Source organism: Stenella coeruleoalba, assembly GCF_951394435.1.
Source record: "Stenella coeruleoalba genome assembly, chromosome: 9".
Taxonomy (NCBI): Eukaryota; Metazoa; Chordata; class Mammalia; order Artiodactyla; family Delphinidae; genus Stenella; species Stenella coeruleoalba.
The window spans coordinates 23,180,273-23,193,648 of record NC_137155.1 but is presented as its reverse complement, the minus strand read 5'-3'; the positions used below and the strand labels follow the sequence as shown (position 1 = coordinate 23,193,648).

General features: G+C 33.4%; 1 protein-coding gene and 1 pseudogene across 2 annotated transcripts in view; both read right to left on the bottom strand.

The window, feature by feature from the left end:
• The window catches only part of LOC307191681 (platelet glycoprotein 4-like), a 100,143-nt pseudogene that overhangs the window by 15,646 nt on the left and 71,121 nt on the right, over nucleotides 1-13,376 (bottom strand). The window lies entirely within an intron of this gene.
• The window catches only part of LOC307191471 (platelet glycoprotein 4-like), a gene marked incomplete at both ends in the record, with an annotated part of 59,605 nt that overhangs the window by 812 nt on the left and 45,417 nt on the right, over nucleotides 1-13,376 (bottom strand). The window contains 5 exon segments of the mRNA XM_079931609.1: nucleotides 536-719; nucleotides 962-1,109; nucleotides 5,396-5,478; nucleotides 5,482-5,556; nucleotides 6,564-6,570. Of these exon segments, the coding sequence (XP_079787735.1) occupies nucleotides 536-719; nucleotides 962-1,109; nucleotides 5,396-5,478; nucleotides 5,482-5,556; nucleotides 6,564-6,570 (497 nt within the window).

The window sequence follows — 13,376 nt, the reverse complement described above, 5'->3', positions numbered from 1 at the left end:
TTTTAAAAAATCTCCTAACTGCCATTTCATGACATTTGTAGATTACTAGGAGTTCATATCAACTAATTTTATGAACATATGACATTGCTGAGTTATCATTCTCATGTAAATTTTGAGTAACTTTTAAGTTTATATTAAAACAAATTTGTAAGAGGTCTAGAGAAGGAGGAATGATATGATAAATACATTTAACACAAATATATGGCATTAAGCTTGATTATTTATAGATAGGAAATCAAAGCCAAAACTGTATTCAAAGCCCTTACCAGCTTACCATCTAATTTTAGACAATTTATGTATTTATCAAAGAATGGAAACTTGATTAAATGTCAGCTTCTTAATTTTAATTGTTAAATTCAGATATGTAAATTTTCCCAACTAGTATAGCTGAGTTCATGTGAGATAGAGACTTTTAAGTAATTAGAATATGTATTCCCAGATCAGAAATACACACTAAATAATAAAATTATGAATTGCCAATGCCACCATATTTATCCAGTTAAAGTCTAACAATATCGACATTCATATTTGGTACTCACAGGATAAAACACACCAACTGTAGTAGTAATAGGGTGTGGAATCGAGCTCAAGAATGGCTCCTTATAGCCCCACAATAGTTCTTTCAAACTTCTCTTTTGAAACATAGAAGAGCTTGATCTTTTGATAAGTAAATTGAGTACTCCTTGAATAAATACATTTGGATAGAAATGGGGTGCAGTCTCCAAAAATGAAATCACGGTTTAAGACACCAATTGCAGTATCAGATTTTTAACAAATAAATGGAAAATACTAGAATTTAGCTTAATAAAAGAAAGGGCCATAATTCAAAATAATGCCATAAGAATACATTGTCATAAAAATGACAAAATAAATGATATCTAATGATAGTTCTAATCATGAGATTAATTACAGTGGATTCTAGAGATTTCAACACCAATAATTTTGCTGTTTGTCTACTCACTGCTACAGCCAGATTGAGAACAGTGAAAGTGTCATTCTCGGTTCCAACTGACAGTGAGGGTTCAAAGATGTTACCATTGGGCTGCTGAAAAGTGACTGTGTGGGTCTCGGAGTCCCACGTTATATTTTCCTTGGCTAGATAACAAACTCTGAAAAACAAAAGTAAATAAAATTCAAAATAATTGTTGCAAGTGAACATTAAGTCTCAAATGCTGTTTATTCATGCAACAAATAATTTTTGAATGCATAGACTATGTCAGAAATTAGGCTAAACAAGTAGGTTAAAATGATCAGTAGGCCAATGCTGAACCTCTAGCAAAGTTGAGAAGAGGAATCTTAGATGTGCATAGCAGAGGAGAGGGAATACATGTTATTATAGTGGGTTACACAGATTCTGTGGGAAAACACAGAACAGGAACAAACCCAGGCTTGGGTTGGTTGTGGTGGGGATAAGGGACAAGATAGGAGACTGGGATTGACATACATGCATTATTGATACTATGTATAAAATAGACAACTGATAGGAACTTACTGTACAGCACAAGGAACTCTACCTAATGCACTGTGGTAACCTAAATGGGAGGGAAGTCCAAAAGGGAGGGTACCTGCATGTGTATGGCTGATTCATTTTGTTGTGCAGTGGAGGCTAACACAGCATTGTAAAGCAGCCATACTCCAATAAAAATTTAAAAAAAGAAGATACAATTCCACATAAGTGGTCTGAATGACAAAGAGAAGTTTAGTTGGGTAAAATAGCATAGAAAATAGCATGTATTAGGTAAGAAGTAGGAACCAGGTGTAATTTTAGAAATGCAGATGTTTCCATATAGTTGGTTTAAGGAGTAAGGAGAGTGGTGGAAATAAAGCGACTGTAATAGGCAACATCTGGAACGTGAAAGGGTTGCATCCCATACTTAAATGTTTAGCTTTTATCCTGAGAGTCAGGAGGAGACAGCAGAGAGGTTTAAACAGGGGAACAGTAAGAGCACGTTTTCTTATATTAGAAAGACTGTTCAAAGTGCACAGACTTTCCTGTACTGGCTTTTCCATAATTTCCAGTATTTTAATGAGAATTAAAGATAGCTAATGGAATACAATTTCCACTTTGGAGATCAGTTCCTCTCTATCCCTGCCCCATATACTGTATACTCATTAGTTCTAAGCTCCTGGAAAATACCAACTACTTTTTAGGAATGAGGTGAAGCGTGATTATTATGGAAAAAAATCTTTTGCAAGTACAAGATATTTACTGAGATGAAATAGGGTATTCATTGCTCTATCATATATTTGAATGTCTGCTTTGTGAGGCTACAGTAGATATCTGTTGTTATCTAACTAAGGTAAAGACTGAAAAAACATGAAACTGAAGTGTAAAAACCAAAGCAAACCAAAGAAAACCTGACCTGATTTCAATCAGGTATAATAAAAAAGTAAATTCCTATAGGATAGGTATTATGTGTGTTTTGTATCCCCAAGCACTGTCTGGTATATGGTAAATATTTTTGAATAAATAAATAAATTAATTGTTCATATTCTTTAAAAAGGGAATTCACAAAAAGATAGAAATATCTTATTTCTAATATAATTTCATCAAAGCTTTATTATTTACTATTCTTGGAGTACTGTAGACATACAAAGAATATAAAAATCTGAAACAGCAGCCAGGACAGTCTATTAGTAGTCAGTTACTCTTTTCTCTTAGATAATTGTATTTTAAACTTAGGTTACATATTATTAATATTTAAAATTAAAAGACTGTAATTTTCAGGAAGATTGATCTATATGTAGTAGTTGAAATAATAGCAAAAATAATTGTGACCCAAATTCTAGTTTACTTGGTTGTACTTACAACGCTATACCAGTAGATGGCGCTCACTAAGGGAAAAATCCTTCAAACTGAGGCCTGTGCTTAGAATGTACTTTTAAAGAGAGAACATCATCACTCAATTTTTGGTTTAAAAATGAGAATATATACAGCTTTTAGAAAGTGTTGGTTAATAAGGTCAAAGGGAGGAATTTGCCTCAGATTTAGCCCAGTATTGCTTTCTATGTATGCCTGTCAAAGCAAAGTAACTTAAATTATTATTATTTTTTATGTTGAATCTGAGAATATTCTGAAGGAGGTACCAGGTCTTCACAGAAATGGTCTAGGTTGGAATATATATCATTAAGATCTCAATCCAGGCAATTTTATGCTTTGACCCATGTCACATCTTGTCAATCAAAGTTTCATCAAGCTCACTTTAGCAGCCAAAAGCCAAATAAGCCTGTGGTTCTGTTTGAGGAGAGACATCCTCCTCCACTTAGAATTTCAACTGAGTTCAGGGTGTAACTGGTGGAGAGGCAGGATCACCTCAACACGCGGAAGACTCTCAAACTATTAACTTTTTCTGAAAAGTAAACAGTCGTTTTCCCATTATTTAAGGCATCCAAGCGGACACTAAGGACTCTGTTTTGTTGACATCATGAGAGAAGATGACTCATAGTTGATCATAATTTCCTTTAACATTGTCATGTAAATAGGAGTTTATTGTTTATGTACTTTAGCTGCCAATCCAGCTTCTCTAACCCTCAGTTCATTGCTTCTCCAAGTAAATCAATTATATCTAACCCACCCTGCTTTCATCCCAGATAGAGATAGGTTAAAGCCTCTAAGAATACAATTTATATAACCTATCAAGCAAGACTAGGACAGGATTCAATCTTATGTTTATGTTTTCCCATCCTCCAATTAATATCCTTAAAGGTAAAATCATAACCCCTCCAAACAAACAAAAAATTAAACAAAAACTGTGATGAGTTCTCAAATTCTAGAAACTATTCTCTTTTCTTGCATGTGGTCAGTTCACAGAGTTGTGATTTTTAAACAGTTATGCCTAGATTCTTATTAGGTCATATGTGAATTCTAGATTTTCATAGGTACACATCGTAGCTACAACAGTTTTTGAACAAGATATTCATATAGGCTTGACATAGAACTATAAGACCCTGAAAAAATAAAAATATTTTTGAAGGTAAGATTTTTTTCTGTAACAATGAAAACCAAGTCTTCTTTGACAGAGTTGTGAATAGTCGCAGACCTGTGCCTGAAGACAAGGAGATGTGGGGATAATTACTAGAACAGAATAGGTACCAAGGTGCTCTGCAGCTTACATATCATGTGCTGCGGCAGCAGGCATCACCCTTCCAACTACTGTTATTTCATTATATTTGAGTGTGAGTTGTCAATCTAGAAACATATTAATACATGGAAAGGAAAGAAATTATATAATTGTAGAATATCTGAAGCAGATAAGAAAGTTAAACTATGAATTAGAAGAAACCATTATAAATATGAAATTTTGTAATAATGCTTGATCATAGTGTATAACTAGTTGTAATTATTCTTGAGGAAAAATCACATATTTGTATGACAAATGATATAGCAGGACTTAACTCTGTTCCCATATGGGCACCATAAATGTATTCCTAATCCTTGGTTAGGTTTAGTGTTTTTAGCACCTCAATCTTTCCTTTCCTTACTTTGATAGTTAGAAAAGACACATAGTCTAAAATTTAGATAGAAGAAAATGTACTCAACAGTCTAAGAGATATCAGTCCTAAGTTTGTATGAATATGGTAAATCACTTCAAATCCCCTGGTATCAGTTTTTTAAATTTACAATTGAAAAGTTCTGGCTAATTATCTTCCCTTAGTTCTTATAGTTTAAGAATGAGTTCAAAAGTCTATTAAACTGTTAAGGCATGTAAGATAAAGGTATAGCTTGTTTAGTCTCAGTACTGAAGAAAATATAAGAATGAAACTATTGAATAAATACAAATACCCTTAAGACCTGGAAAATAGTTTGAATAGAAGTCCTTAGCAGGTATTGTAGTTAGGTAGAATCAGTTTAATGCTGCGGTTCTCAGAACTGAGTGTGTATTGAAATCCCCCAGAGTATTTGTAAAACTCATTGCTGAGCTCCAAAGCAAGAGTCTCTGATTCATTTGGTCTAAGGTGGGGCCTGAGAATTTGCATTTCTACTTAGTTCTGGCTGGTTCAGGAGCCACCCTTGGAGAACCACTCATATAACCTACGCTTTCAATTTTAGGATTTTAAAGTGCTCTGGTTGTAAAATTGTGATAGATTTTTTTCTATTTAGCATGCATATTTTAGACTTGTTGAGAATATATGCCACAAGTGTAAAACTCCTGTAACTTCCTAAATGTAGGGCAGTTAATTGATGCTGGTAAATTCATAATAAAATATATATTTCTTATCATCATTAAATCCTTAGATTAGGGTTTTATATAGGCAGAAACAAAAATTTCAGTGTATATTAATGGTAAGAAAATAACAAGTATATTCCAATACAATGGCAGTTGTCAAGTGGAAGCTTTTTCAGAAATACATATGGTCAAGGAAAGAGTGCCACTTATTATGGGGACTCGTTCACCTGTACGTGTAAGGACCTCTTTGCTTAACTTTAATTTTGCTGCTGTTAACTGCCACTCCCTCTGGATTCTGCACATCGAAGATTCAGAACTGTCTGTAAACTTCTGTGCCTGTTTTAACCCAATTTTTAAAAGCAATTGTACCTTCATCAAGGACAGCTTCCTATGAAAAAGAAAACAAGTTTGGGTTATTTCTTTGTAGTAGGTACGGGCACTTGTTGGAGTTTAAAACCTTTAATTATTCAATACAAGGACTAAGCTCAAGTATCTTGCTCATGAGAACCTTTGTAACCTGCCATATGTTTGCAACAGAAATGTTTTCAACAAATTATGATAGCAATCTCTTTTAGTTAATCTTTTACACAGAGAATCTGTGTGTAATATTGCAGACATGTCTGTTGATTGTAAAGCCAACCGTTGGCAAGCTTTAGAGTGACTTTATGTGAGAGTTCACAATTTACTAAGGAAATTTTATTAAATCTTTTCCAAAAAGTTCTTATCAGGTTGAACATTAACTTCTGCCCTCAGTGAGTTGGACTGAGAAGGCAATACAGAAAAACAGAGAAAAATCTAGTGGTATTGGAAGCTTTTTCTCTTTTTTCAAAAGTTGGATACTTCCGGGGGAAGTCACTTAACATTTGTTAGATTAAGAAAAATACAAATTTGACTTTTCTCCTTCAAAATCCTGCTCAGTGTGGCTTCCCTAATTCTCAGTATATTTACAGCAACCTGTTAGTACCTGTTTCCAAAAATTACAACAGTCTAATTCAGTACAATTAAGTTACTACTTTTTAGATAAAAGGATGAAGGAAATTTTCCTTTTATTCTTTTGTGAAATCCATTAAAATAATTCATGCCCCTTGTAGTAATGATAGACAAACAAAAAAATACCAATGACAGAATCAGAAAACCCTACATTAGAAATCTCTCCTGTGCTTCAGGAGCTGGCACTGAGTGGAAAGTCACCAAACCCCTTGGGTCAATTTCAGTATCTGTAAAACGAGGGAGTTATCATAGATGCTCTCCTGGATTCCTTGCAAGGCTTTCACTCTCTGGGCAGGAAGCCTCTGGAGCTCTAGTAGCTAACGCAGACAAAGGTGACTTTGTAGCAGGCAGTGTTTCCAAGTAAGTACCTTGGGAGGGATGCCCAGGTATAAACTTCCAACTTACCTTAGCGCTAGAAGAAGAGGAAGGAAAGTATTTCACAAAAAATGAACCCTAATCAGACCCATGAATACAGGGACAATCTGATTTCTTTGTTTCCTTCACCTGCAAGCATCAATTCATAGAATGATGGATCAGGAAAGGACATTGAACATTAGCACATTTTCTAGGAGAGCGTGCTGAGGCTCTGAGAAACCAGGTGTCTGGCCCAAGGTAACCAGGCAAATACCTAGAAGTAGAATCATGACGAGGATCCTAGTCTCTGACCCTTAGGCTGGTCCTCTTTTACACCGTGTTTTTACTAATTTTTTTGTTTTTGTCATCTCTGCACTTAGTTGGTAGAACTCAAATTGAGTTAGCTGTCTTCAGGATACTTTACTTATTGCTTAATGTAGAAAATAAGGGGAATCCTTAGAGAAGAACAGGGCATTGGGTATAATGCCTTTACGAAACCCTGTGCTGTTGCCATCCTTTTACACTGGGTACATTGGAACTGCTAAAGCAATGTGAGACCTTCTTAATTTTTACAAGCAATTGTCCTTGGAAATCTTTTTATTTGCTCCTAAAATGTCTTATTTCCATAGCAAGCCCAAAATTAAGACAGAATTGCACATAGATAAAGTATTATTGCTATTCCTCTAAATGTAAAGATGTTTACCCTAAATGATCAGAGTGTTATAGCTGAAATCTATATGGAAGCTGAAAGCTATGTTAATTTACCCATTTCAAGAGACTTTATGAGGGGAAAACACACATGAGCATACACACATACACATGATTACTCTCACACTATAGAATCTTAAGGACTAATACAATATTAAGTGTTTATCATGTACCTCTGAAGGTACATATTTATTTCAGTTTTTAATGAGAGGAACACAATGTATGTTTATATTGAAAAGGCACTGTGATAGAATGTACTTGGCAGGACAGAAAACTCCCTAACTATCATGCTTGTGCATTTAATATCAAAAGGCATCATAAGTGTATCATGCTTTTTCTTCTAAATGCCATGAATCATTTTGCCTTGTTTGTTCATCTGGAGACATAGATAGATAGATAGATAGATATTTTTTTTTAAATGGGAAAGTTGAAACACAAAGAGTTGAAATCAGTGCATGAATTATCAGCTGTTAGAGATAGGGTCATCTAACCCCATCCATTTTTTTTATAGGTTTAAGTGGGTCCTAGAGAAACAGATGTCTGATTCAGTGTTGTATGACAATTTAGTAGTAGGTAATGGAGAATCAGGCCTTTTACTCCAATCTTGTGTAGTTTCCATAATACCATGATTTGTTCAGAGACAAAGAAAAAAATATTGAAGCAGCAGAACAGAAATAAATTTCTTCTGATTGTAACACTACCGTATGTATCAGAAAATTGTATTGGCCTACTTGAGTACTAAGACTAATTTTATCTCCAGTTCCTTTAGTTTTAAAAGGAGGAAAAGTTTTTATGTCCTGTGTGAATTTAAGAGGCCTTGATTTTAAATTGACCTTGGGCTATCTGGTCTATTTTGCACATCTTTCACTAAATTTGAAGTACAAAGGTGATAAATATGTGTACAGAAAAAGTAATATAATTTAAGATCCTCTCACTTGCCTGAGAAGTACATCAGTATGTGTCCCTGACTTTAAATGTTCAGATTATCCAGCCCTAGTAATAACTGGATTCCAGCCTGATGACTCTTATGTGGCATGGTCTGCAGCTGCATTGAAAGCCATTTACCTTGAAACTTCTCTTTGCTACATTAATTTGAAAGCAGATGTTTGGGAGAATAGTATCTTCTGTCTAGTCACATGGTCACTTCATTATTGCTGTTACAGGAAAACAGTACTCATCAACGTGATGGTCAACTTTAGTGTAACTATTAAATTTAATATCTTCTTATGCGTGAAGTGTATAGAATACATTTGTAAAAATATATATATATATCCCATTTCTCAAGGCTCTTATAGAGTTCCAAGAAACAGAATCATACACAGCAGATTTTAATCTTTGAGTAGATTTCCTTGTCCTAGTCCCAGCCTGATCAAATACATTGGCTTCTTTACTCAAAGCCTAGAGTGAAGTGGTTAACAATGAAACTAGTTGCTATGAGTCTGATCCCCAATTTGGTCACATGCTGACCATTTAAACTTGGGCAGGTTATTTAATTTCTTGGTACCTCTGTTTCCTTATCTGTACAATGGGTATAATAAAAATATTAATATTAGGTTGAACTGTATAAAATTAGTATTTTTGAAAGTCAAAATAAGCAGAATATGGAGTAATTAAATATTTATCCTCATAGGTTGTTATAAGAATTAATAAATGTGAGCACTGAGAATAGTGTTAGCGTATAATAAGCATTCAATAAACATTGGCTACTATTATTATACAAATTCTATCCACCCTTTCTAGGGAGAACTCTCATTTCATTTACTTCCCAGATTGCTTTCACTACTTTGTTCTTAACATTACTGTCTAAACCAGTCCTGTGGAAATAGCTCATGTAAAATCTTATGACAATTCTTTTTCTGTCATTTAATCATTTTAATATTTACTCCCCATCTAGTGAAATAAAAACTTCCTTAAAAAAGTAGAAACATACTGAAAACAGTATTCATCCTCTCCTCTCACTACTAAAATTTGTTCTGATTTGGACCAATTACAAGCAGTTTTCCCATGTTCAAAAAATTTTCTTGTGTATGAATTATGTATATGTATGTCTGTGCATGTTGAGAGAAAGAAATCTTTAATTCCCTTCTTTGTCCTTTTTCTGAAGTCCTTTGGTAGTTTCTACTTTCCACATTCGTGATAGCTCATACCATTGACTTTTAGTCAATCTAGCAAGATTGCATAAACCTGCTGGGTCCATACAAATCTAGTAGGAATCATAGTCTAAAATACTGGTAAAGAAATTTTCACATACAATGCATAAAAAGCACGAAGTCCCTAAAAAAACATTCCTTGGAAATAAAGAGTAAAGAAATACATATATATATGAAGTAAAATATATGAAGTAAAATATATGGACCATTTTAGGCTATTCCAACTGCCAGTGTCAAGGTGCCATCTTTTAGAATGAGAGGGCATCATAGAGTCCCAACTCTATACTTTAAAAATTAGATAACAACATGAGATGATTTTCTGATCTTTTAAAATTAAGCAATTTAATTCTTCTTTTTGAATGGCACATTTATACAGGTAATAACGTTCTCAGTTTGGTATTAGTCCATAAAATGAAGCAAGTAATCTGCAATGATTTCAGTGGTAAACAAAATCTGCTCAGTACTAAAACTTGTATACATTTGTAAAAATAACAGCAGTAACCTAAGTGCTGCTGAGGCAGGGGTAAGACACTTTGCTCTCTGGGATTGCACATAACTCAGAGATGTGTGCTAATTTCTCAGTCCTTTGTCTCTACATTCAAACTCTTTAGAAAGCAAATCTACTGCTTAGTTTTATCTGTAATCTCTATAGTAAAGATTAAATCTGAGCTCTGATCTTTGATACATACACTGATGTTCATATCAAACCACTTATAAAACCTCTCTCTTTTTCTCCTAAGGTATACAGTTCTATCAATAACTCAGTTGGACATTTTGCAGTTGTTCTTTTTACTCCTCTCTCTCCCTGTTTAGTCCCTCTATCCCACTGCATCCCATCACCCATCAGTTCTATGTACTCCATCACGCTAGACCAGAGTGCCTTTTGTTATGTGCAGACTGTGCAAAGATCTTTCTAAAGGGAGTCTTAAATTCTCCTTGAAAGTGGTCATGTCCTATATTGGTGTTTCCCGTTTTTGGTCTCCTCACTTTCCAACACTTTCTATTGTAGAATTACAGAGTACAAAGCTGTGTAAATCAGCAAGTCTCTCCTTTCATATTGCCTAGGTTTGGAAACTGACTCGTCCTCTTTTTGGCTAGGTGAGTTGGCAAGTTGATTTAAGGTCATGTGACTGTAAAATGGGTAAAATAATAGTACCTTCTCATAGATACTTGTGAAGATTAAATGAATTTGTATATATGAAGCTCTTAGTAACACTAAATAACACTAAATTAATTATTTAATATATAGTATATTAGTATATATTATATTTGATATCAATCTCTAAATGCAGATTTTGTTATATCTAACCCCTACCAGAAAACATACACCAACTATTATTGTCTATCATGTCATTAATTACAGTCTTCTGCGTAATGTTCAAAACTACCTAAATCTTACCACATGTTGTCTTTCTAATCATCTCTCTTGTTAATCCTGTATTTCTGGCACATTTTCTACATTGTTCCTTCCCTCATCACATTTAGTTGCATTTCCACAACTTTATCCATCGTATTAACCAGTTCTTTGACACTTTTACTGCAGTCTACTTTGGACACTCAAAGTTTTATTCTTCAAAATTCAACTCAAGTCTCTCCTTCTTCCTGAAGTTATTGAGTACTCTGAGAAAGTTCTCTTTCTAAATAACATTTATTTTTCCATATTCTATACTTTAGAATTCAATTATAGAGTTTCATAGGTCTCTATATGTTTTTACAATTTGCTTTTCCCCAGTTAAAACTTATATTTCTTGAGATAAATATTTATTTTATTCTCTCTTAGCCTCTATACAAAAGCAAATTTCTGATGTCTGAAAACTCTTATTTCCTCAGGATTAGCCATTGTGAATTTAGAGATAAGTATTAAACTATTAAAATAGATGCTAGCACCTCTCCTGCATCTCTCCTGCCATCTAACAGAATCTATATGTATAATATTGTTTAATAATAATAAAAAAATATAGTTGTTCACTATTCAGCTATTGATCATCAATTATGTATCAGAAAAAAATAGTCTTAATGTAAAATGCTATGCACTGGAAGATTGTTGTGACTTTTCTATTCTGAAAACTTTTCCATAATATAAGTTATAGTCTGTGTGTTAGAACTGACCCTGTTCTCTCTACACAGAAAATTCAGAAGGGAAGCACAGTTTATAGAATAAGAAGTGTGTTGAGCAATGACAATTCTCTGTCACACCATTAGATAACCGTCACCTCACCATCACCTGTATGTCTCTGTTGAACTGTATAAAAAATGGTATCAAGAAATCTGGCAATTCCAAGGAAGGAGATGGCATTCAACTTATAATATTTTTTTCAATTAAATGTATACAGTTGAAGATAGGCAATCTGTTAGTAACAGAAAAGATAGAAATTACTATATTATTACTAAGCCAATATAGCAGGCAAGTATAGAAAGTGTACCTTAAAATGTCCTATTTTTCTGTCTTTTATACTGAGACAACAGCTGTAATGGTACAATGAGACAATTTATTTAAACTGTAAAACATAAGCATTTTAGCTAAGCAACAAAAACAAAGCATTGGAAAATAATAACTTCTTGTCCTAAGAAACTTGATTTGAAATTAAATCTACATATTTATTTGTCAAACATGGATGAGACAGATAATGGTCTTGGCAGGAACAGAAATTGCAGTGTAAGTTGGTAGTCTAGCCCATTTTATGAACCAGTTCTTGTTCTCCAGTGTGCACTGTGCTTACTAACATCTAAACCATTGACATCTGAACCACGCTGAGAGCTGAGGCAAGCACTCAGATATGTTTTATTTGGCCAGCATTAGGTTTAGAAAATGAACACACATGCCTTTAGGAAGGCACACACTTTTAAATTCCAGTAGTCCCTCTCTTCACTTTATCTTCTTCTTGGCATCTTCAAAATTTTTTGTTAAGTTTGTCTTCAAACCCTTGAAGCCACTTGAAATTTGAATTTTCCATCCCTGGTTTAGGACTTCAGCAGATCTGCTACTCCTTATCCTAGTTTTCTGTCTCTTTATCAATTAAAGTTGGTGAGTGTGAAGCTGAATTAGAAAGAACTAGGATTGAGTTAAATTTTGGCTTGTTGTGCAAAGTCTATATACCAAGTCATTTTATTTTTAGTTAAAACTATAGTCAACTTATTATGCATGTACTGGGGTATGTCCTATATATCATTTCTGAAAATATTTTTTAAGAGTCAAGTATAAAACTTCATCAGTAGGAAATATCAATATTTATAAGACAATCATATATTATTACACATATTTTAAAAAGCAGTTTAGCAAACAAAAAATTATTTTTTACCAGTTTTGCCAAATATTCCTGTATCAGTATTAAACACAATTATGTTTAAGTTATGTATAAGAAATATCATTTTACTTTTCTGAATATTAACCAGAGTGCAACTACTTCTGTAAATATACTCTCACAAAATACAGTTACTTATTTCTTATTCAAAAGCATATCAATATATGGTTTGGACATAATTAAAAGCAATTAATAATAAGCAGTTAAGGAATACAAAAAATAACTAGATTAAAATATGATATCAAAAAGTCATCACGAGAGGAGGAGAATACAAATGCAGGTTTTTAAAAATGCATTTGAAATTGAGATCAACAACTTAAAACAGTCATACATGTATATATACACTGCTATACAAAAACCACATGGTAACCACAAATCAAAAGCCTATAATACATATACACACAAAAAAGAAAACAGAATAAATCATAACACTAAAGATAGCCATCAAATTACAAGAGAAGAGAACAAAAGAGGAAGGGAAGGAAAAAGACCTACAAAAATGAATCCAAAAATATTAATAAAATGGCAATAAGAACATAAATATCAATATAAATAAATATCAATAATTACATGAAATATAAATGGACTAAATGCTCCAACCAAAAGACAGAATGGCTGAATGGATACAAAAACAGACCCATATATATGTTGTGAACAAGAGACTCACTTCAGATCTAAAGACACAGACTGAAAGTGAGGGGTGG